Here is a 25740-nt window from a genome sequence, read left to right as displayed (position 1 = left end):
TGTATACTTATATGTATATTTACATATATATTACATACACATGTACAGATTGCTGTACTTGCTTCAAAAGTTTTTCTAATAATATGTCACAGACCCTCTACAACTGAACAAATGGTCTTCAACATTTGCTGTAAGCGGGAAAAAAACCACATTATCCAATACCTCTGTACTCTAAGTTTTTCCAGAATGAATGGTCTAGACAGAGCCTGTGATCCATTGACACAACTTCTGAGAACCTAAGGTACTCTCTCTATCTCTCAATGACATATTAATAAGGAGTCATCCCATGATAAAGTCATCTCTTAACAGAGAAAAATACTAAATTATCCAATTTTTTATTAAACATGCAAAATTAATTCCATCAGGCTAATACAATTCAATCTGTATTTTTCAGTCCATTGTTTCTCCACATTCTGCATTTCTTTGTGCATTTCTTAATTAGTATTACTATCAGAAGTCAAAAATAAACGAGATGGAGAATCTTAAAAGTGTCCTCAGTCATTGTAATAGTACATAAATAGGCTGAAGCTGAATTGGGATACCTATGTTCTGGTCCCAACTCTACCCTAAACTTACAGTGAGAACTCACTTGGGAAAATATAAAATGTGAACAATAATACTTGCCTTTTCTACATCACAGTTGCTCTGAGGAGCCAATAAGACTCCATATGTAAAGTGCTTTGTAAATTCTATAGTTACAGAAATGGCACAGCTGTTCTGGAAGTAGTCTAAAGAGCAGATGTTTTAGGAAATCTAGTGTAGAGTATTATGAAATCAAAACGACATTTTTTTGAACTTTTAAACACATTTCAAAAGAATTTTAGAATTTTATAACAATCACAGGATGATAGAATGTTGAGGTTGGAATAGAACCTAGAGATCTTTTATAATCATTAGGAAGACAAGATCAGGAGCGCAAAAGGATTTAGAGACTATTTTATCTAACCTTATCACCCCAATTACCCTAATTTTATGAGGAAATTGAGGCTGTGAATGAGATATGACCAAAGTCTACTTGTTTTTGTTCTTAGTAAAGTTCCAAATTTGGGCAAGTCACTTTAAAAAAATGTTCAAGTTTTAATGCATCAATTTAATTATTACCCACTTTAAGCCTCCTATTTTCTCTGAATTCCAATAATACTTAGAATTAAACATAACTTTAAACTTCATTATGCTTTCTGGCTTACATTGCTCAAAATGTTTTTATTTTGCGTGTACAAGTCTTGTCTACCTTATTTGACTATAAACAAGGACAGGGAATATATCTTCTGTTATTCTTATGTCCCATAGCTTTAAGCACAACATTGGGCACACATAAACTCATGGTAAATATCTGTTAAAATAATGTGGTTAATACTTTGTAAGGAAGTTAGATTTATATAAATAAAATTTCTAAAATATATTTAACAAAATACTTGATAAATATCTTATGAACAATAATCATTCTTCTTAATTCTTTACTTTTTCCTTCTATTATATTTTCCCTACAATTTTAAGTTTTTCACTTATTTATATTTGATATTTATTGTTTTTGTTTTCTGAAATTATATCTCTAAGTTTGAATAACCATTTGAAAAGATGGAAATTTTAAGAGTCCTATAAGTAAACCACACTGTAATTTATAGTTCATTAAACCTATTTTAAATTCTTTCTTATAAAATAATACTTATAATTTCTATTGTGCTTTATGGTTTGCAAAGAACTTTGCAAACATTATCCTACTTGATCCTCACAACAATCTTGAAAAAAAGACTCTAATTGTTATCCCCATTTTACATGAGGAAAACTGAGACAGACAGTGTTTTAAGTGACTTGCCCAGGATCACACAGCTAATAATTTTTTTGGTAGGATTTGAAATCAGATCTTCCTGACTTCAGATCTAGCATCTATCAACTTATTGCACAATCTGACTTCCAGTTGGCTAATCAGATTGGAAACATGTTAACATGTCATATCAATTTTATTTTCTGTTGACAATATTCCAGTGAAATATCCAGTTCAAATCTAAAATGGGGGAATCAAAATAAAGAAAAAGAAACTGACAGGATGTGAATCTGTTAAAGATCAGGAAAATCTTGTGGAGATTCTCAGGAGAATGCGGGCCAGGAAATATTCTACAGTTAGAAGGGACCCTAAAGATCATTTCATTCTACATTATAAGAAAAGTCAGGATTTGAATCAGGACTCCTGCTACAAGTCTAGGGTTCTTGCCACTCTTCCATGCTGATTCAGGCTTCCTGGGGAACAAAAGTAGGAAATGCTTTCCTAATCATCAATGTTATCAAGTTCATTAATGAAACCCTATACTTACCACAAGCCTCTGTGCAATGGCCAAGTGTAAGAATAATGCTAAACTTTTCTCCTGAATCCAGACTCTCATGAAGTAGCAGTGTCAGAAGCTTTGAGACAATGTGATATTTGGCTAATACTACCCCAACAGCAGCTATAGGTGTAGAAGATCAAAAAAGAAATATTAAAAATTAGATAACTTCAAACAGATGTATATTGCCTATTTTTTCTAAGCTTTCTCTAACTCCTCTAGGTTTCTGGAAGCGTGTAGAGAGTCATAGCTGCCTGAATGAAACTTCTTTCCATAAGCCCACTATGAAGGTTATCCTCCGAACAAAGAAAACTTTCTCTCTCAGGCTCATCTGAACATCTGGATATCTGGTTACTGGGAATCCTGTTGCATGATAAATGTCATACAGATTATATGATAACATATTCTTCTTAATCTGGCCGGGCTTCTGAAATCTCAGCATCAGAAATGTGTGACCAAGTCGTGATCACACTATTAATAATGAAGGCTGCTTTCTGACAGTAATTCCTTCCAACTTTCATATCTCTCATTAACCATTAGTAGACCCAGAAACAATAGGGTACAGAGAATACTGGCCTGACAGTTAACAACATCCTGGCTTCAAGTTCTCATTCTGTTCTTCACCAATGAAATGACTTTGGGCAATTCACTTCCCCTCCTCTTGAAATAGGGGAGCTAAATGAGATTATTCTATCATCCCTTGCAGTTCTAACATCCTATGAGTCCAGGCTTTGCCACTTAGGAGCTGAGTAACCTTGGTCAAGTGACTTAGCTGCCATGAATTTCAATTTCTCTAACTATAAAATGAAAGACGAAGACATTTATTTAAAAGTCAGAAGAGTTTATATTTTATCGTAGAGGCACTACAGAGACACTGGCTATTAATGGATAAGGAAGTAAAATGATCAATTTGACTTTAGGAAAATATCATAGATTTTCTTGGAAGATGAGGAGTCTGATTAGGAGATCACAGTAATAATCTAAGTGAATAGTGATGAGAGCCTGGACTAGGGTGATGATTTGTGAATGTGCAAAGGGAAGGATGTTAGTAAGGTAGAAAAATCAAGATTTGGCACTTGATTGGATAGGGGGAGTAAGGAAAACTGAGAAGCTGAGGATAATACTGAAGTAGTAAATAGAAAAACAAAAGAAACAGTGGGGATTTTTGACAGAAATAGTAAAGTTTGGAAGAAAGTGACAGATAATGGACTCTTGCTTTGGTCTTGTAGACTTTAAAATGTCTCTGTGACATCCATTCTGAAATAACACAACAAATAGGCATCTGGTGATGTGGGGATCAAAGCTCAGGGGAGAGGCTGGGACTGAATATGGAGATCTAGGGGTCATTTGCAAAGATATGATCCTTAAACCTACAGGGGCTGATGAGGTTAGCAAGAACATGCAAGGAGAAAAGTGAAGAGAGCCCAAGATGGGGTCTTTAAATCCAAAACTAAAACTTCAGGTTTAAAACACACATACTACAAAGCCACATTACTTTATTAGTTTCTAAAAATAAGACTTTTAATCACTGAACCACTATAGCAAATTGTTAAGCTTTCTCTTTCCTTTCTTTGATGCCCAATTCAGATAATCGTGAAGTACAATTCAAATAATGGCAACTTTTTTTCCTGTTAGCTGAATTCCTGAAACAGGAAGCTTATACTGATTTTTCTTACTCCTCAATTCATGCTCAAAATATTTGAAGTTTCAAGATGATAGGAATTAATCATGTCTGTTACTGTCTGACACATAATCCAAATAAAAATTATCAATTATATATTTAGATGTAATATAGTTATTGGCCAGGTACTGCATTAAGGGCCATCTCCAGTCATACTGAACTCTATCTTGCCACTGGACCCAGATAGCTCCAGAGAAGGTGAGACTGATGACTTTGCTGGCAATCCTCACTTAAATCCAATTTACTTGCAAGCCATGACATCATCTTCTTGATGTCATTGGCCCTTTTCAAGAACAAAGGACATACAACAACAATAACAATGCTCTGTTAATGCTGTTAATTAGAAAATGAACAGAAATGCATCCTGTAGACAAGCTTTGTTAATTCCAGCTCTGCCTCTCATTTGTACCCTTCTTGAAAAATCACATAGTCATTACCCTAGTTCAGACCTTCATCACTTCCTGCCTGGATTACCACAATAGCACTCTAATCTTTCTGCATTCAGTCTCTCCCCTTGCCAACCCATCCTCTACACTGCTGCCAAAGTGATAAACCTAAAGCACAATCTAATCATGGCCCGCCTCCTTTTCTCTAGGATAAGGTATACAAACCCCTTTGTTTGAAACCTAAAACATTTTACGATCTGGCTCCAGTCTATTTTTCAGACTGTATTTCATAGTCATTCCTCCCTCATGCTCTATGGCCTCTGTGCTATTCTTTACGTGTGACATTCTGCCTCCTATCTCCAGGTCTATCTATGCCTGCAATTTTGTCCTTTCTCTTCTCCATTTCCTGGGATCCCTCAAGGATTAGCTTTAATACCATTTGCAGCCCAATCTTTCCAGATGCACTATTTGTGCTCTCTCCCACCAACACATACACTTCACAATTACTTATCTAAATACACACTATTTCTCCCTCAGAGAATGGAAACTCCCTGGAAGCAAAGACTATCTCACTTTTTTCCTCTAACTCAAAGAGCAAGGCACACAGGGATGCAATTAATACAAAATTGATGTTGAATCCACAGCAGAATGTTTACTCTTCAAGAGGAGAAAATGTTTCATTTTTATTACTGTAGCTCTAGTACCTAGCAGTGTCTTATAGAAAACAGATACTTAAACAACTTATTATTTAACTGAATTATGCTCTGACTAATCCCACTTATTAAGAAGTACTACACTTATATTCACACCAAATAAGTAAGGAGAGCATAAATTGCATAGACAGACCCTTCCTCTTGTTCTTTTTAGCATTTAGTTACTATCATGAAACCTTTATTTCACATCAATTTTTGGTTCAACAAAGCATGAATAACTTCTCTACCACTGCCAACACTCAGACACCAAACATAAAGTTCATCTCTCAATTGCCATTCTGAAGTGTGAAACATAGATGTTGGATTCTGTCACTCACGATTGTCAGCAATGCAGGCATCCAGGGTCTTGGTTACCACCACGGCCAGCTTAGCACTGGCCACATTGTCATGGGAATCATGTTCCAGCTTTATCAGAACTTCAGATAATACGGCCAATCCACCAATAGATATGAAATACTCCTGCACATATACTCAGAAAATAAAGTAATAAGATCTTAGCACCTTATTATCAACCAAATAAAGTTAATTTGATTTTATCATATTTATACACTAAATATAATAGCAGTTACTTTTTCACATACTTATTTTAAAGCAGTTCACAAGTCAATGAAATGTTGAACAAGCATGACAGTTAAAGGAAGCCATTTGCCTGCAATGAGAGCTGGTGAGGCGGATGGGGGGGGGGGAGGGTGGTACATAGAAGAAGAACTCTCAATGTTATGCCACTGTTATCTTTTATTGTCCTTACTCAGTTTCCCTAATTATCCTGACCCAGTCCTGCCTCAGTTTCCCTAAGTATTCTGCCTCAGTTTATAATTGTCCTGCGAAACCACCCCTTCCTCTTAATCAGAATATTTGATAAGGATAAAAGATCTTATGTTTTAGAAAGCCTCTCCCCATCCCAACCTATCAGAATATCAGAGACTGTCTTATTAAGATGCCTCTCCCCATCTCCAGGGTGCCTCCCCCTATTATGTCATTCCCATCTCCGGTGGCTCATCCCACCCTGTCAGAGTCCCGTTCCTGTCTCAGCTTCCGGACTACGCCCCTGCCTTAGTCTACCCCCTGAGTCTGAGCCATGTGTATTTTATGTCATTGAGAACTCACATTGTTTGCTGGATGATAGTCTCATTCAGCCCTGGGACCAAACCATGGATCCATTTGGTCCCAGTAAATCTCTCCCTTTTAAATAAATTATTAAATACTCTCTAATCTCTATCTTGCCTCAGTTTCTCTAACATTACATTTCTCTCTTAGATTTTAGAGACTTTCTTCACCTTGAAACCCACTAACTTGTACCAATTTACCAATGTTAGATAGCTAATGGCATAGGGGATAAAGTGCTAGATTTGAAGAAAGATCTGAGTTCAAAAATTGCCTCAGGTACTTCCTTAGCCAGGACACCTGGCCAAGTAATTTAATCTCTTTCAGCCTCAGTTTTCTCATTTATAAAATGGAGATAATAATAATGCCTACTTCTCAGGCTTGTTGCAAGGATAAAATGACATAAGAAATTAAAGTACTATATAAATGCTAGCTCTTATTTGGGAAAACCACCATGCTTCAGTCCTCTATAACTACACCAAGAGCCCAAGTTGGTGGGGGCCACAACTGTACCTATGTCCCCTTCTGCCCTGCATTTCTTAGGGCTTAGGAGACCCTTTTCTTCAAAAGTTCTTCTTCATCTGTAGAACCACTATGACTTTGTACAGAGAACCCTGTTCCAGTACCCATTTTTCTTTTACCACCCCTCAGCCTAGAAGGCTAAAGTTTCAAATCCAATCCCAATGAGAACTCAGATTTATAGGACTCCTCTCCTCTGAATTTCTTGCATCACACAGAGGCACTCTCTATTCTGACCTACTTTACTAATTCCTAAAAATGAAATATTTCAGCCTATATGCCACCAAGATTCCATCTAAGATGATCATCTCAGATACCAAGCTGAATATGCCTGATCCAACTTCTTTGCTGACTCAATTCCTTCTCTGCAGTTTGAGAAAGAATAAGTTTATGATATCCTAAGGCAATAAGAGATCCTGGAAGGAAGAAGCTTATATAAATTAGCATTTTGTCTATCTTATGGAGAGAAAAGGTCCATCCAATTCTTAGATGCAAAGTCAGGGTTGATTGAGATAACTCCCTTCCCCTTCCCAAATCAATTTTCAGATACAGTTGAGGTGTTGATTTTGATGAATTGCTTTTTTCCTCTTTTTCATTTTTGTTACAACAGATAACTCCTAGGATAGAAATATACTTAGAAATGAAGGTGATAAGAAAAAAAAAAACAAAAGAGCAATAAAAATAAGAATTTTTTAAAATATAGGAATGAAATCACCAGATTTGTGTGCTACATGAAAAAATAGAAATGGCACTAAAGAAAAGTAGAAAGAGCAGCTAGAGTAGCTCATATATATAGAGAAACATCCATGCTCTATAGATGAGACCATTTTAAGGATCCTGAAAGATTTAAGGTATCTAAAAGCAAGGAAGATTACCAAATGTTCTGAAAAAAAAAAGCAGATATTATTGCTATTTAAAAAGTGTGATCAAAAAAACAGCCAGGAATTCAGACCCATATATCTGCTTTCTCACTACTAGAAATTTTTGTAAAAATAATTTCTCTGGCTTACCTATTTATTCAAATGTAATATGATCAATGAGAATTCTCTATTAATATTCTAAAGTAAAAATATGACCACTTAATCAAGGTCAGTCAGTACTGAAATGAAGGACATCCTTGACATAAATATGAAAAAGAAATAGGCAATCTTTTTACAAATGAAATTCTATAGCTGATCATATCTTTACTGACACACAATTTTGCCTGAAAGGGACAGTAAATCCAAAAATCTCACTATGCTTACTGACTACAAAAAAGGCTGCAATAGAAACAGGAAAATGACACAGTAAAAGCTCTCTCCAACCAGGAGTTCCTATATTTATAGGAACTATACAAGAGTCTTTGAAAGGCAGTGATCCTCTGATTTCAGTCAGTGATCCTCCAATATTAATATCAAGAAAGGCATAAGACAAGGGATTATGTTTCTCCAAAGGTGTTTACCACTGTGAGGAAAGATGTCTAATGTGGTGTCCAGATTTAAGAGGGGTACCTTATAGATGGTGAGATTCTCCAGATGCTTCTCTTTGTAGAAGACATTATGCTAAATGCATTAAGATAACTGCAATAGTATTCTCATTAATGTCCTTACCATCACTATCTCTGATCCATTCCTAAGACAGATGTCCCCCCCCACCCAAATCTTCATAAGGCAAAATTTCATTATGTTACTCCCTGATTCAAAAATCTTCAGTGGTGATAGGTGCTTAATAAATGTTGAATTGAACTTGAATTGGAATGTAGAAGAAAATCCTTGTAATAACATTTATGCACATATCAATTACAAATAAATTCTTAAATTATATATACATACATACATATATATGTATATATGTATAAACATATATGTGCTTTTCGACAAGCATGTTAGGTAGATCATTTTTTCTTCTACTGTAGAGAAATATTTTCTCTTTACTTCTCTAGGGAGGTTCATTTGGTGAGCTTGGAAGTCCCAAATTTAAAGGACTCACAATAGTAGAATCACAATTAATAGATTCACTTATTTAGTTTGCTATTGTAATCATCAATCTGCCCATTTTGTCTGTTCCTAATTTATTCAATCCTAGGGAAGCTTGGTGGCATGGTGGATAGAGGCTGGATCTGGAATCAGGAAAACTCATCTTCCTGAGTTCAAATCTGGTCTCAGACAATAGCTGTGTGGCCTTGGGCAAGCCACTTAACTCTGCTTCAGTTCTTCTGGGTATAGAGAAGGAATGAGCAGGAGAAAGAAATAACAAACTATCCAGTAATTTTGTAAAAAAAAAAAAAAAAATCCCAAATGGAGTCATGAAGAGTCAGCTAGAACTGAAATGAATGACCAACAATAATGATTCCAATAAGTCCAAACATAGGACAAAGTAATAAACTTCTGTCCAAGAACATTTCTTTCATTCCACCTATTCTAGTTAATGTTCTTATTAATTCTCAGAATATATCATTACTATATTAAGAAATAGAAGTAAGTAGCATTTATTCTTAATAATCTTGTAACATATATTTATTTTCTAATATTCTCTGCAAATACAGCCACCATGACCCAATAAGTAATTGGTTCTCTAGTGGGGAAAGACACCTTTTTTTTTTTTTTTTTTTTTTTTTTGCTAAGTCCAGAATCTGGCTTACTGGTCTATTCTTGCCCAAATGTTTTTTCCTTCCCCTGCTGACACTCTCTGGAATGGCTTCCTAGCTGAGGAAAGTGAGGATCTAATTATAGATTTAGTTACATGTGTGGTCACTAATTATTATTCTGCCATGACTTCCTTTTCCCCAGCACAACTGTACTTCCATGAATTAACTACAAGTATAATTAAAGAAACAAGACTATTTTTACTATAGTGTTCTTAAGGAATATAAAGATTTAAATAAGGGAGAAGAATCTTTTCAAAATTTTCTACACTTGGAAATGAAACTATAAGAAAAATTTCCAGGACAAGGTAAGAATTCAAGAGGATTTTGATAAAAGTTAGGCTTCAAAAGGAATATCTACATGACTATAAAAAATGAGCTTTCATCAATTTTTTAAAAGTATATCTCAAATAAAGAACACAGACTTGCAAAGTGAGAAAGTGTCATACTATACAAGCTCAGCAGTTCTACTATTCTCCATTTCTCACCAATCTGCTGACAATATGCCATCCTATATCCATGTCCTTTAAGTTGAATTCTAAGGTTCAAAGGGAAAGCAAAAACCTCATGAGAGTAGTATCCACTAATTACAATTTACAGAATCATGTTTGAAACAAGGCTAGTCCTTTTATACCTTAGAATGTAAATAATTGCCATTAATAATTCTACATTAATGCAGGCCAGCATTGTTGTTCCAAATTCAGATTCTCATACTCACTATCTGCATATAAGGTTTTGGACAAATCCCTTAACTTACCTGGGCTCCAGTTTTCTTCCTCAGCATCTCTCCTCCATTTATGTACAGCTTTTTGGTCTATGAGGTGCTTTTCTTAAAGCATATAAATCTTTTTAAGATATATTTGATGGAATACTCTTACAAAATAATTGAGTTTTCTAGTTTTTCCCCCTTCTAGTATAAAAGTAGAAAGAACTCTAAAAGTCAACTAAAACTAATACCCTCCCTTTTCCCACCTCATTCTACAGAGAAGGAAACTTATACTGAGACTTCATGACCCTGGCCCAGTCACTGAGCCCCAATGTCTTCATCCACAAAAGATAGTTTGCTTTACCACAGTAGAATTGTTTTAAGGACCAAATGTCCTAATTTAGATAAAGCCCCTCATAGACCAAAAAGCTGTACATAAATGGAGGAGAGATGCTGAGGAAGAAAACTGGAGCCCAGGTAAGTTAAGGGATTTGTCCAAAACCTTATATGCAGATAGTGAGTATGAGAATCTGAATTTGGAACCAAGCCTTTGGAGTTCAATTCCAGTGATCTTGCCATCGTAACACACTGGCTATCTTCCTTAAAGAAGGTAAAGATATTTAGAGGCAGAGATGAGAACTGTATTTTAGGAACAGAACAAAGAATCAAAAATGCAAAGTGGAAAGGGTCTGCAGAGGCTCATTTCAGAGGAAGGAACCTGAGGTTTCTACTGGCTCCAAGTCACACAGACACAGGGTAGAGGATGGAGCCTTGAACATAAAAAATATTTAATAAATGTCCATAGACTCCCAAGACTTGGAGATGAGAGGAACCCTTCCCAGAGCCAAGATTAAAAACTAAAAAGTCTTTTGATTCCAAATATGATGTATGTTTTTCATGTGTGAATACACAGAACAAAGTAGGAAACATTAAACTGGGGGTGGAGGGAGAAAGCAATAGACAAGTATGGCTGGAATATGAGAATTACATGAAATCAGTCTGGGAATTTAGGTTGGGGTCAGACTATAACATGCCTTAAAATTTATGCTTTTCTTTGGATTTTATTCTAGAGGCAAGATGGATCCAAGGTCAAAACTGTACTTAGGAAGATAGTCTTCATCGCTATGTGAAAGCTAGATTGGAAAAGAGACAGGAAGCCAGATCAATTAGTAGCTTACTGTACTTGTCCATGTAAAAGATGGCCAGGCATTGTCCACTGATTTATTTAACTGAAGATTAGATATTGCTTAAAACTTGTGAGATGACAATTTCAGAAAGATAATGAGATCAAAAGTCAGGGACTGAAAAATGAACGGGGGGTGTGGAAGTAGGGGCAGCGAGTACCAGAGTCCGGCAATGAAAGGCAGGAGAGATATAGGATGACAGTGTGAGAGGATGGCAGGATTAAGCAAAGAATTTTTAAGGATGGGGAAACCTGTGCAAATTTGTAGGTAGTACTAAGGAGCCAGTAGAGGAAGTCTGAAGATAAGGGGTGGCAGGAAGAGCCTGATTGGTTGGGCTAGCTCTGGGAAAGGTATCAAAGATAAAAACAAAGGAAACAGACTGAATAAGAAAGAGAAAAATGAGTTTTGGTGTGGAGGAGAAACAGAAAGGTTTTTTGGTAGAACAAGACAGGTGGCGTTAAGTGACTTGTCCAGGGTCTCATAGTAAGTGTCAAGTAACTGAGATCAAAGCAGCTAGGTGGCACAGTAATTAGAGCACCAGCCCTGAACTCAGGAGGACCTAGTTCAAATCTGGCCTAGACACTTAACACTTCCTGGCTGTATGACCCTGGGCAAGTCATTTAACCCCAGTTGCCTTAGCAAAAAAAAAAAAGAAAAGAAAAGAAAAAAAAAAAAGAAAAGAAAAGAAAGAAAAAAGTATGTGAGGTCAGATTGAAACTCAGGTCTCCTCCTAACTTTGGGGCTGTTGCTTCATCAACTGTACCATCTGGTGGCCCCACCTTCAATATTTTCCCAAGTATGTGATGAATATACATTATAAGCAAATTAGTGAACTAAAGTAAATGTTTCTTCTTAAAAGAAATCTGTTATTCTAAGTGCAACAATTATAAAATAAATACTTACTGTTATTTGCAACAGTCAGGCAAATAAATGAGCAAAGAGGGCGAATTATCTCAGGTTTTATACAGCTCTGCAGCCATTTATTTGCATGTTGAAAAACTGAACTGCAAATTTTTTGGTTGACATCTAAAATAAGATCAAATATGATTTATTTTAGGTTGGCTAAAAAATTTCTATTTGAAGTGTGAGTTACATAGCAATTAAGCTTTCATTTTTGTTTTTAAGTTTATTTTTAGAACTAAAATTTAAGTTCAGCAAACATTTATGCATATATTAAACACAGCACTATGTTAGACACTGAAAAACTAGATTAAAGCAGCTATGGTCATGTGTCTTCAAGGAGCTTACAGCTTAAACAGAAGTTTAGAAAAGTTGAATAGAAGGAAGGAAGAGAGAAAAGATGCTCCAACTGTAACCTCTAAAATTATCTAATTAAATACTTGAGATCATTACCGTTTTGAGGATTATTTACACATGCACATAAAGCACTGCACACTGAAGACCACAGCTGATAACTCTGGAAAGTGGTTTCATTTGACAAATCCATCTCCAACATGGAAAGAGCTGTTCTATTAGGGAGCAAGCACATCCAATGACTTCAAATGTATTAAGACTGAAATGTCAGTTATTTTAAAATAAATATCTTGTATCTGCTCACCTGAAAAATTGAAGCAGGATACCAACACAGCCTGTCTCCCTCACAAGAGTCTGTCCATTCCCTAAAAATAAGCATAAAATGGTTTTGATGACCAAGATTATTCTCTAAGTCTTCAACAACCAAAAATAGAACTTAAGCATTAAGTTCATGTCAACATCCTCTCAATCTTCCATAAAATGACCAGTACTAATTTTATACTGTTTCTATTTATAAAGCAAAGAGGCCAGGATCATAAAATTCAAAGTCAAAATTATTTCGAAGATAATCTAGTCCAACCTTGTCATTTAAAAACAGGTGCCGCAGCAGCTAGTTGGTGTAGTGGACAGAGCACTAGCCCTGAAGTCAGAAGGACCTGAGCTCAAATCTGGCCTCAGACACTTAACTCTTTCTAGCTATGTGATCCTGGGCAAGTCAATTAACCCCAATTGCCTCAGCAAAAAAATAAATGAATAAATATATAAAAATAAAAAACAGGTCCCAAAAGGCCAAATAAATGATGGGTAAAAGAGCTAAAATTTGAACACCAATTTCCCTAGTTTTAAATCCATTACATCACCCATTTACCCTTCTTTAGGTGAGTTCTATTTTAAGGAAGAAAAGTAAGAGGGATTAAGCTTAAATTTCATAAATCAAATACAGCAATCCTCAAATTCAATTCTTGATAAAGTACCTTAAGAAAATATACATTCTAAGACTATGTTTCCAAAAATGCCTAAACAACTTATCAATTGAGGGATAAAATCAATGCCAATCATTTAGTATTAAAATAGTTACTTCGTATTAGATGGACAAAACAACTTGTTGATTGATTGGTGTGTGTGTATGTGTGTATGTGGTGTATACAAAGAACCCACATTATTTGACTTTCCTTAATATTAAAAATATGTGTTTCATAATTTCTCTCTTATAACTACCCAAAACTATAGGGAAAAAAAAACTGTGAAGAGTCAAAATTAAAGGTTTGAGAAAAAATATATTAAATTTTAATTTTAAAATGTTTTTCTATAATAGCAAAAAAAAGATACCTACTATTATTTGAAACCAGGACCAATATCACATAAACAGACATTCTTTTCAAATTTATGTTAGATTCATGCTTAGACAGAAACCAAATAATGTCTTCAAAAAATTCTGAAGTGCACAAAGTTTGCTGACAATAAACTGAAATAAAAAATACAAAATTTAAATTACTTCACATAAGTAACCATTTATAAAATGAACATAATTATTTAACAAAAGAACCCCAACTATACAATTACTTTTGTAAATACATAGATTAACTATATGACATAATTTCTAATTGATTAGTAATGATTTAATTGGTAGACTTGAATGATCCCTATCCTGGGCAAGTATATTTGAATCATACTCATGGCTCTATTATCCCCCAAAAAATCCATCTTACTGAAAACTTGGACAAATGAAAACTCAGAATAAAATCAGAAAAAAAAAATCTTTATGTGTTTAGGAAACACAATGCACATAAGAAATTATCAAGGGAGAACCTCTTAATCTCACATTAGGAAATAAGAATATAAACTATGGTATAGCTGTACCAATAGTTTGATGACTATTTCCCTACCACTTTTTAAAAGTGATTATCCTTTGGGACCTTCCTTTCTCATTGTAATATACAATAAGAGAGGCAGCTTGGTGGAATGGAAAGGGAGGGGGTACTGACATCAGAAAGGTCTTGGGTTCAAGGCCTACCTTTGATACTTGTGTCTGTGTGATCCTGGGTCAGATATCTAACCTCATCATGCCCCAAGGGATTAAGATTATAAATTGCAAAGAGGTGCTGATCTGTTAAATGGTGCTCTCTACCCTGGAAAAATCAGAGGTCCACTAAGCATTCAATATGCTTTTAAAAAAAATTTTGGGATTAAGATATACCCAACTACATCCCTTATAAATTCCAAAGGGAAAAAGAACATGCTTTATTTATCTATCTAGTTTCTCCTTAGCTGCTAAACATAGTGAATGGAAAATAGAAGATGCTTAGTACATGTTTGATTAGTGGATGAATTCAACACAATTTCTAGAACCAGCCACTAGAGGAATTTAAAGCTGGTTGGATATAATGGTATATTACTGCAATATGAGAACTGTCAAACATGAAAAATGAAACAAAATGTAAAATGATGCAGTTAAGAAAGTAGATTCAAAATATATTCTGATTATAATGATATAAATACTACTAAGCAACAACATCCTTAGGAAAACAGAGGGAAAAGATTTAAGAAGAAGGAATGGAAATAAAACATTTTTGTTATCACCTCGTACAAGTTAATATACAAACTATAAAAAATTTGTAAACAGTTAAAGTTGAAGTTTTATATATGATCCTTTAAAATGTGCATTTGAATTTCTGTAGATAGAAACTAATTTTAAGAATAAAAATAAGCTTTAAAGGAATGAGTAGGGGAAAATAAAGCTGGAATGATAAACTGTTAGTTTAGCAAAAATTGCTTGTTAAAAAGTAGTTTATTGTTATGGTATGTAAATTCTTATACTGGGCAGTTTTAAGTCTTTGAATTTTTTTTTTACTAAACTATTATCCATAGAAAGCCACATAGTATGAAAACTAAGAAAAATGTAATTTTTAAATATTTGCTGACATTGTAGAAATATATTACAATGGTTAAATAATGATAAAATAAATAGGTAACATTTTACCATTACACTCTGCAATTGCTCCTAATGTAAATAAGGCTGCTTCTTTTACCAGGTTGTGAATACTTGATTTTGCAAGGTTTTTTACAAACATCAAACCACCAATCTCCCGAAAATAAATACTTGCATCACCTAGAGGATTGTAAACAAAATGAAAGAGTGATTACATTTCTCTAGTGATTCCCTTAGGATAAAATAAATCTATAATGATAATAATGACAGCATATCATTTCAATATAAAAATTACACATTTTCGTACTCAAATACAACAATATTAAACAAAAATTCCTAATGAAATGTTAACATATTTTCTTACTGTTTTGCTGACAGACTGAATAAATAGTAACCAAAGCTTCCTTTTGTGAAGATGGGTTGTCCATTTGATATTTAAGACATTCCAATAATAAATTCAGATCCGTCTTCGTTTCTAAAAGAAAACATATGTTTTATGGCCTCCAATTATTTTAGCCAAAAAAGTTTCAATGAATTTTTTTTCTTACATAACAATCCTTTGAAGACAACAATATAAATCATAAAAACATATTTCTCTTTTAAAGAACACAGAAACTCTTATGAATCCACCTAAAAATAGATACTTAACTGGATGCTCAAAAGATATTATGCATTCCACAATACATTGTTATTAATTATAAGTACTTAATTTATTATTATTTCTTATACAATTCTTTATTATATTGCTCCTTTTCCTTTAGGGGCAGTGAGATAGTACAGAGGATGGAGCATCAAGCCTGAAGTCAGAAAGACTCATCTTCCTGAGTTTATATCCTGCCTCAGACATTTATGTGTTCTAAATTTTTCTCCCTCTCTTTCTTTCCTCTTTCCCTAAGACATCAAACAATAAAACATATATAATTCTTCTAAACATATTTCTACATTCGTCACGCTGCACAAGAAAAATCAAATCAAAAGGGGAAAAAATACAAGAAAGGGAAAAAAAAAACCCAACCAAACAAACAATAACAAAAAAGGTGAAAATACTGTGGCTTGATCCACATTCCATCACTATAATCCTCTCTCTTGATATGGATGGCATTTTCCATCCCACATCTATTGGAATTGCCATCATTGTTGAAAAGAACCAAACCCATCACAGTTGATCATCATACAACCTTACTTTGGCTGTGTACAAAGTTCTCCTGGTTCTGCTCACTTAGCTTAGCACCAATTTATGTAAGTCTCTTCAGGTTTTTTGAAATCAGTCTGCTCATCATTTCTTACAGAACAATATTCCATTATGTTCATATACTATAACTTATTCAGCCATTCCCCAATTGATGGATATCACTCATTCTAATTCCTTGCCAATATAAAAAATGCTGCTACAAATATTTTTGCACATGTGGGTTCATTTCCTTCTTCAATGATTTCCTTGGGATACAGACCCAGTAGAGACACTGCTGGATCAAAGGGGATGCAGCTCTGATAGCCCTTTGGGCATAGTTCCAGATTGCTCTCCAGATAAGTTGGATCAGTTCACAACTCCACCAACAATGTAGTAGTGTCCCAGTTTTCCCACATCCCCTCCAACAATTATCATTGTCTTTTTTTATTTTCTTAGGCAATCTGAGAAGCATGAAGTGATACCTCAGAGTTGTCTTAATTTGCATTTCTCTAAGCAATAGTGATTCATAGCATTTTTTCATATGACTAAAAATGGTTTTAATTTCTTTGAAAATTGTTTATATCCTTTGATAGGGTCTTGTAGTAGTGATATACAGTGAAAAAAAATCAGAATCAGGATGTGAACATACTCAATGTCTAGAAAACTTAAAGAACTAAACTCAGATTCTTTGGAATGATCAACCTTGGTTTCCAGTAAAGAGATAAGAAACTATAGGGGTAGAATGTTATATACCCTGTCAGACAAGGTTATTTGTTGAAAGGTTTTATTTGATTGTTTTTCTTTTTTCTAAAGGTTTAATTGGAGGAAAAGTATATTAGGACATGATTATGATTTAAAAAACAAAAGATATTAATAAAACATTTTAAATATAAGACTGCACATTAAAAGAAACTAAGATATCATGGATGCTTAGTTCTCCACTTTTTAAAAAATCACTCTAATAATTTAGTTTAAATGAAACAAATTTACACATGTAATAATTAAATTTACTCCTGAGAATCAAATCTGAGAGTATAAACAATATCACTAGGTTTTTATTCCCTAGAATAAGAATCCTAATCTGATAAGATTGTCCTAATCTGACAAAGTCTACGAATTTGTCTTTTTTTGAAAGTATTTGGTGACTCTGCTTCAATATACCTGTTTCCTTTGTAACTCTATATATTTTATTATTTGAATTTTAAAATATTCTATAAAAAGGTCTAGCCTTTAAGAGATTGCCAAAAGGGTCCATAACACAATAAAGACTCAGAAACCCTTCTCTAGAATGAAAACTTCAATATGACACAGTTAACCTGCTTTCCTCTTTTCTGAATGGGGGAGAGGGAAATAACAATACTATTTTGTGTACAGCCATACTATGCATTGATAATTTTTTAAAACTTATTTTATTTTTTCAAATTACTGTTTTGTGTACAGCCATGCATTATACAACAATATATTTTTTAAAAACTGATTTTATTTTTTTCCAATTAAATGTAAAGACAATTTTTATCATTTACTTTTTATAAAATTATAATATTTTCTCATTTTCTATTCCTAAAGTAGTAAATAATTTGATACAGATTATATATGTGCAATCATGTATTCTCATATTAGTCACATTAATAAAAGAAGAAAAAGTTTGCAAGAGGAAAAACACAAAAAATTTTAAAAGTGAAAATAATGTGCTTCAGTCTGAGTATTTTCTATCATGAGTTTTTTGCAATTGTCTTGAATCATTGTATTGTAGAAAAGAGCTAAATCAATTCCAATTGATAACTGCACAATGTTGCTAATACTCTATTTTTTTTTAGATTTTTCAATCTATTTTTATTTTTAAATGTATTTGTATTTATTTTGTTAAATATATCAAAATTATATGTAAAAGGTTTTTTTTTTTAAATTATACCTTTTTATTGACAAAACCTATTCATGGGTAGTTTTCAATATTGACCCTTGCAAAAACTTCTGTTTCAACTTTTCCCCTTTCCCTCTATCCCCTTCCCTAGATGGCAAGTAATCCCAGACATGGTAAATATGTTAAAGTATACGTTAAATACAATATATGTATACATATTTATACAGCTGTCTTGCTACACAAGAAAAATCGGATTTAGAAAGAAGGTAAAAATAACCTGGGAAGAAAACAAAAATGGAAGCAAACAATAACAGAAAGAGTATAAATGCTATGTTGTAGTCCATACTCATTTCCCAGTATTCTGTCGCTGGGTATAGCTGGTTCTGTTCATTACTGATCAATTGGAACTGATTTAGATCCTCTCATTGTTGAAGAGAACCACTTCCATCAGAATTGATCCTCATATAGTATTGTTGTTGAAATGTATAATGATCTCTTGGTTCTGCTCATTTCATTCAGCATCAGTTCATGTAAATCTCTCCAGGCCTCTCTGCATTCATCCTGCTGGTCATTTCTTATAGAACAATAATATTCCATAACATTCATATGCCACAATTGACTCAGCCATTCTCCTATTGATGGGCATTCATTCAATTTCCAGTTTCTTGCCATCACAAAAGGGGCTGCCATAAACATTTTTGCACATGTGGGTCCCTTTCCCTTCCTTAATATCTCTTTGGGATATAAGCCCAGTAGTAACACTGATGGATCAAAGGATATGCACAGTTTGATAACTTTTTGAGTGTAGTTCAAAACTGCTCTCCAGAATGGTTGGATCCATTCACAATTCTACCAACAATGTAGGGGTGTCCCAGTTTCCCCACATCCCCTCCAACATTCGTCATTATTTTTTTCTGTCATCTTAGCCAATCTGAGAGGTGTGGCTAATACTCTATTTTTAAGGGACAAGTGGAGTTAAGTGATTTGTCTAGAGTCACACAGCTAGTAAGTGTTTATTAAAGCTGATTTTGAACTCAGGTCCTCCTAATTCCAGGACCAGTGCTCTATCTACTGTGCTATCTAGTTGCCCCTATTACTTTGTAAAATGCTCACCAAGTTCTGCTCATTGTACTTTGCATCAGTTTATGCAACTCTTTCAAAGTTATTCTGAAATCTGCCTGCTTATCACTTCTTACAGTACAGTAATTTTCCATTATATTTATATACCATAACTTATTATAACCATTCTTCTCTATTTCTATCTAAATGATGGGCATCCCCTCTATTTCCAATTCTCTGCCACCACAAAAAAGCTATTACAAATATTTTTGTATATATTGGCCCTTTCCCCCTTTTTTTATAATACCTCTGAAATATAGAGCGAATAGTGCAGTTTGTTTGCCCCTTTAGCATATTTCCAAATTATCCTCCAGAAGAGTTGGATTAGTTCACAACTTCATCAACATGGCATTAATGTCCCAATTTGTCCACATTCTCTCTAACATTTATCATTTTCCTTTTCTGTCATATTAGACAATCTGATACATGTGAGGTAGCAAATCAGAGTAATTTTGATCTGCATTACTCTAATTAATAGTGATTTATAGAATTTTTTCATATAACTAAAGTTAGTTGTGATTTCTTTATCTGAAAACTGTCTGTTCATATCATTTGACCATTATCATTATACTGGAATCAGTCATCAACTGGGAAATAACTTGTATTGTTATAAATCTGATTCACTTACCTATAGATTTGAGAAATTAGGCCTTTATCAGAAACACTTGCAATAAAACTATCAATAAAAATTATTTTCTCTGAATGTGGACTACTTGCATTTTTTGTTTTTCTTCCCAGGTTATTTTTACATTTTGAATCCAATTTTTCTCATGCAATAAGAGAACTGTATGGATCTGTACATGTATATTGTATCTAAGATATACTTTAACATGTTTAACATGTATGAGACTGCCTGTCATGTAGGGGAAGGAGTGGAAGGAGGGAAAGGAAAAGTTGGAACAGAAATGAGAGCAAGGGACAATGTTGCAAAAATTACCCATGCAATATGTTCTGTCAATAAAAAGCTGTAACAAAAAAAATAGCACTGAAAAAAATTATTTCCCCATTTTCTATGCATCAATAACTTAAAATGTCAAAGATGACTTCTTTTAATAAGACCCTAAGTAAGACTACAAAGGAGGGTAAGTTTGTTTTTTCAATCTCCCTTCTTTAATCCTTCTCTCACTTTCTGTTGCTTTGTTCCATCCAACCTTCTTACTCTATATAAGTACCATTCTGCATTCTATCCAATTTGCCTTTCATGAAAAGCATGCCAAGTCCAGAATTATTAATCCATTTTCCCTTAGTCCTAATTAGGACTTTCTTCCATCAGTTAAAAAAAACAATATCATTAGCTATCAAGGTAAAGTATATATTACTTAATTCTCTAAAGCATATTTGCTTTTGGAAGGAGATTTCAAAATCTCTACAATATCTTTTATTAATAGAATATTTTGAAAAGATATTTTTGAAGAGAGTAATCTTCCTAGTTGCCTTAATTACTATGGGCCATTAGTCTACCAGCTAGCATATTACCTTTCTAATGTGGACCCATCAAGCAAGAAAAGCAGAGATTAGCAATTTGGCCTCCTTCTTAAAGGCTGCAAATAATTTGGCAAGTCATTCCTTCATAAGAGATGCAATAATCACGTATATAATTTGGGAGAACTATAGGAATTGTTTCAAATAGTAGTAACATATAAGTTAAGTAAAAAGTAATAAGCTAAGCTTGTACTTTCATAATAACAGTAATAAACAAATTTATTGAAAATTTAAAATACCAACATTGGTAACTGTTCATACTTCAATAACTTCTTCTCTGCATTTTAATAACCACCACAATGCTTATTGTAAACTTTTGAATCAATTGGCTGTTGTGAATCCTCCCAATCCTAGAAGACTAACAAAATGTTTATAAGGTAGATCAGCACTCCTTCCACTTCAATAGCTAAATCAGGCATAAATTTAGGAAATGGTGTTAATAACTTACACCATAGATTAGAACCTTTTATTGAAGTATAGGTCATATAATTTTAATGTACTTATTATCAGTTTTTTCAGAAACCTCTAGCTGTTCTTCACAGCTAGTTTCAAAGCAAACAATGGTGATATTTAACAAGTATTCCTAAAATCACTGTGAAAATTGAACATTTATTGTATTTTTGAAGAAAATTTTACAGATCACAACAAGGTAAATTTCCGTATTATAAATTAGCAGTTTCACAACCAATGTTTCTGATAAAGATCTCATCTCTAAAAAAATAAAGAACTATGTCTAATTTATAAGAATACAAATCATTCCCCAGTTGATAAGTGGTCAAAGGATATGAACAGACAATTTTTAGATGATGAAATTAAGGCTCTAAATCACTGTGGATCAGAGATAACTTAATTAAATTAAGACAACTCTGAAGTACCACTTCACACCTCTCAGATTGGTTAAAATGACAGAAAAAAATAATGATGAATGTTGGGAGGGCATGTGGGAAAACTGAGACACTAATACATTGTTGCTGGAATTGTGAACTGATCCAACTCGTTATGGAGAGCAACTTGGAATTATGCCTAAAGAACTATCAAACTATGTATATTCTTTGATCCAGTAGTGTTTTTATTGGGCTTATATCCCAAAAAGATCTTAAAGGAGGGAAAGGGACCCACATGTGCAAAAATATTTGTGGCAGCCCTTTTCATAGTGTCTAGAAACTGGAAACTGAGCGGATGCCCATCAATTGGATAATGGCTGAATAAGTTATGGTATATGAATGTTATGGAAAATTATTGTTCTATGAGAAACAACCAGCAGGATGATTTTAGGGAGGTCTGGAGAGACTTATATGAAGTGATGCTTAGTGAAGTGAGCAGAACCAGGAGATTTTTGTACATGGCAACAAGATTATACTATGATAAATTCTGGTTCTTTTCAACAACAAGATGATTGAGGCCAGTTCCAATGATCTTGTGATGAAGATAGTCATCTATACCCAGAGAGAGTGTGGGCCACAACATAGCATTTTCACTCTTTTTGTTGTTGTTCGCTTGCATTTTATTTTCTTCCCCAGTTTTTTTCCTTCTTGATCCAATTTTTCTTGTGCAGCAAGATAACTGTATAAATATGTATACATATATTGGACTTAACATATATTTAACATATTTAACATGTATTAGATTATCTGCCATCTAGGGGAGGATGTGGGGGAAAGAGGGGAAAATTTGGAACACAAGGTTTTGCAAGGATCAATGTTGAAAAATTATCCATGCCTATGTTTTATAAATAAAAAGCCTTAATAAAAAAAAATGGAAAGAAAAAAGTTGGAATGGATTTTAGAGATAATCTGTTCCTGTGCCCTTTTTTTCCCTTTCTTTTCTTTTTCTTTCTTTTTGCCCTCTTTTTCAAAAGACATAGAATTGGCTGTTGTGATTCCAGGAATTTAAACTGAGGCTCTGTAGGAGAAGACCTTGGTCAGGTAGAATATAATCTCTGAAGCCCCTTCTATCTCTAAGACTACGAAGTAGAACAACACTGCCCTGTATTGGATTGTGACAGATCTGCAGTCAAGGAGACTTTGAATTTGGGTTTGAATTCTGCCTCAGACACATCCTCTGTGACTATTGGGAAAAAACACTTATGTCAGAGCCTTTCCATCCATTCACCTGTTAAAGTGAGGATAATTGTGTCTATAAATACTCATCTTACAGTTATTTGTCAAGTTTACATGAAAGAACAAATGGCAAATGTTTCAAACATCTTAAAGTGGTGTTATTAGCCACTATAATGTATAATATTAAATTACTTGCCCAAAAGCACATGTTTTAAGTGGCAGTAATCAGTGTCAGGTACTTCCCCAAGTGCTGAGGATACAAAAGAAAAGCAAAAACATCAATCTTATCCTAAAGGAGCTCACATTTTAATGGAGAAGACAACATGAAAAGAACTAGAGAAATATAAAATCTATACAGAGTAGATGGAGAAAGTGAGCAGCTGAAGGGACAAGGACAGATTTCCTGCAGAAGGCTTCCTGAAGGAAGCCAGAGAAAATAAAACAAGGAGAACATAGGGGACAAGTAATATGAAGACATAAATAAGAGTTAAATTGTACTGCTATAGGAAGAGCAAAAAGGCCATTATAGCTACTAGAGCACAGAGTTCATAGAAGGGACTAAAATATAAGAAAACTGAAAAGGTAGGAGGGCCAGGTTGTGAAGAGCTTCAGGTGACAAACAGACTGTTTTCTATTTGATCCTGGAAATAACAGGAGGTCACTGAAATTTATACCGAGAGAGAGAGAGAGAGAGAGAGAGAGAGAGAGAGAGAGAGAGAGAGAAAGAATGTGTTTTGTGTGTGTATGTATGTATGGTGAGGAGGTGGGTCAGCTGTGTTGTTATGATCAATCCTACACTTTAGGAAAATCAATTTGGTAATTTAGTGGAAAATAGCCTGAAGTGGGATAATAAACTTGAGGCAAGAAGACCAATTTGGCTATCATAATAGTCTAGGCAAGAGGTGATGAGGCTCTGAAGTAGGGTGACCTGGAAGGGACACACACAAAGGATGTGGTAAAGATCTACCAAGATTTGACAACATTGGGTATTTGAGTTCAGATGTTGTGAGGCTGGTGACTGAAAGATGGTAATAGGAAAATTATGTGACCCTCCACAGTCACAGGTGAACTAAAAAGAGAGGATGGGGGGAAGATACGTTCATAATTGACAAACAGAATTTTAAGATGTTTGTTGGGCATCAAGGTTGAGATGTCTGATAAGTAATTGTAGATGTGAGACCACAGGTCAGGAATAAAGAAAGCTAGGGCCATTTATAGAGATCTGAGAATCATCTGCATACAGATAACTAAATTAATAAGAACTGATAAGCTTTGAGCCAAATAGAATAGAAGGAGAAAACAACACAGGAAAGAGGGCTGCTTAGGGGTTAGTTATCTAGTGCAACTCTTTCACTTTACAGATAAGAAAATATACAGAAAGGTTATAACTTTTCACAGGCAAAAAGTGGCAAGCATCAAGTCCTCTTATCTAGTATTTTTTCATTGCAGGTACTTAAAAACTATTTGCTGATTGGATTAACTATAAAGAGTTAATAAATACAAACACATTTAATAAAAATATAAACTGTTTCCTACCTTGTGTCTTCTTTATCTCATCTTTTTCCATTTTTTATGTTCTTAAGCTTTGCCTATAAAACAGACATTTTATCAATTCAAATCCATAGTGCTTCACAATATTGAAAATACAGTAAAAACTAACTGGCCTTGTTCATTTCTAAATCTTTGATCCCAGTGTGACAACTGAGCTATCTCATCCTCCTCCTCTAGGGAAGTAAGATAGGAATTGACCAAAAAAAATCCTTCTAATTGGCTTTTCTAAGACCTAATTCTCTGAGACTAAGTATACTTTCCACTTGTACCACTATATCATAAATGGGGGGAGGGGAGGGAAGAGGAAGAGAATGATGAAGTGTAAATAGAATTTCTGGCTTTCAATATCCAGGTCTATTATACTATTTTTAAAAAACAGACTATATAACGAGCATTCTCATTTTATATAGACTATTTTTAAAAAATAGGAGTTGACTGACAAGTCAGTTGTTCTAAAATTCAAATTTTGTATGATTAATGCTTTTTTTTAGTTAACCTTCCTGTTTTTCAATTTTCACTTTTTTTTTCAATTTTCAATTTCCTAATTAAAATACTAGTAGTAAATGTTTTCATTGAGCTTTTACTGATGAAAAATCAGAAAATTTTGTGGAGAATTGCTCAGAGGCGAGAACTTTAGCTGCCACAAATACTGAATTGTTCTTCTTAAGCGACTTAAGAAGTCACTTTCCTTCTCTGGACCTTATTATATGATTTATGCAATAAGGGGACAGACTAGGTAATCTCTAAAGTCTCCTCCAGTTCTGAATTCTGTGATTGTTCAAGCCTTTCCTAGCCCAAACAGGAAATTAGTAGCGTCAGTTCGCTTCTCTCTAGTTTTTCTTACCCTTTGCCCTTATATCTCATTCATACTAAGATCATAATTCTCATTTTCATTATCCTTAACAAATACAAGCAAGGTTTAACTTGAGAAAACATACACATCTGGAAAGGTGGCAGAGTAGATTGCTAAATTTCAAGCTCTCCAGATTTCCCTCACAAATAGAACAAATTTGTGTCTAAGGGCTAACATAGGTGTGAAGTTTTGAAGAAAGTACCCAGACCAGAGATTAACCCCT

General features: G+C 34.0%; 1 protein-coding gene across 1 annotated transcript in view; it reads right to left on the bottom strand.

Moving 5' to 3' along the window:
* The window catches only part of TERB1 (telomere repeat binding bouquet formation protein 1), a 36810-nt gene extending 12130 nt beyond the window's left edge, over nt 1-24680 (bottom strand). The window contains exons 1-9 of the mRNA XM_051973543.1: nt 24650-24680; nt 15785-15895; nt 15472-15600; nt 13825-13956; nt 12796-12856; nt 12591-12706; nt 12141-12263; nt 5419-5571; nt 2313-2444 (exon numbers count right to left, since the gene is read on the bottom strand). Of these exons, the coding sequence (XP_051829503.1) occupies nt 2313-2444; nt 5419-5571; nt 12141-12263; nt 12591-12706; nt 12796-12856; nt 13825-13956; nt 15472-15600; nt 15785-15895; nt 24650-24680 (988 nt within the window). The remainder of the gene's footprint in view (nt 1-2312; nt 2445-5418; nt 5572-12140; nt 12264-12590; nt 12707-12795; nt 12857-13824; nt 13957-15471; nt 15601-15784; nt 15896-24649) is intronic.
* Between the last annotated feature and the right edge of the window lie 1060 nt (nt 24681-25740).

This window comes from Antechinus flavipes, chromosome 2 (assembly GCF_016432865.1).
Source record: "Antechinus flavipes isolate AdamAnt ecotype Samford, QLD, Australia chromosome 2, AdamAnt_v2, whole genome shotgun sequence".
Lineage (NCBI taxonomy): Eukaryota > Metazoa > Chordata > Mammalia > Dasyuromorphia > Dasyuridae > Antechinus > Antechinus flavipes.
This window is presented reverse-complemented; position numbering and strand designations above follow the sequence as displayed.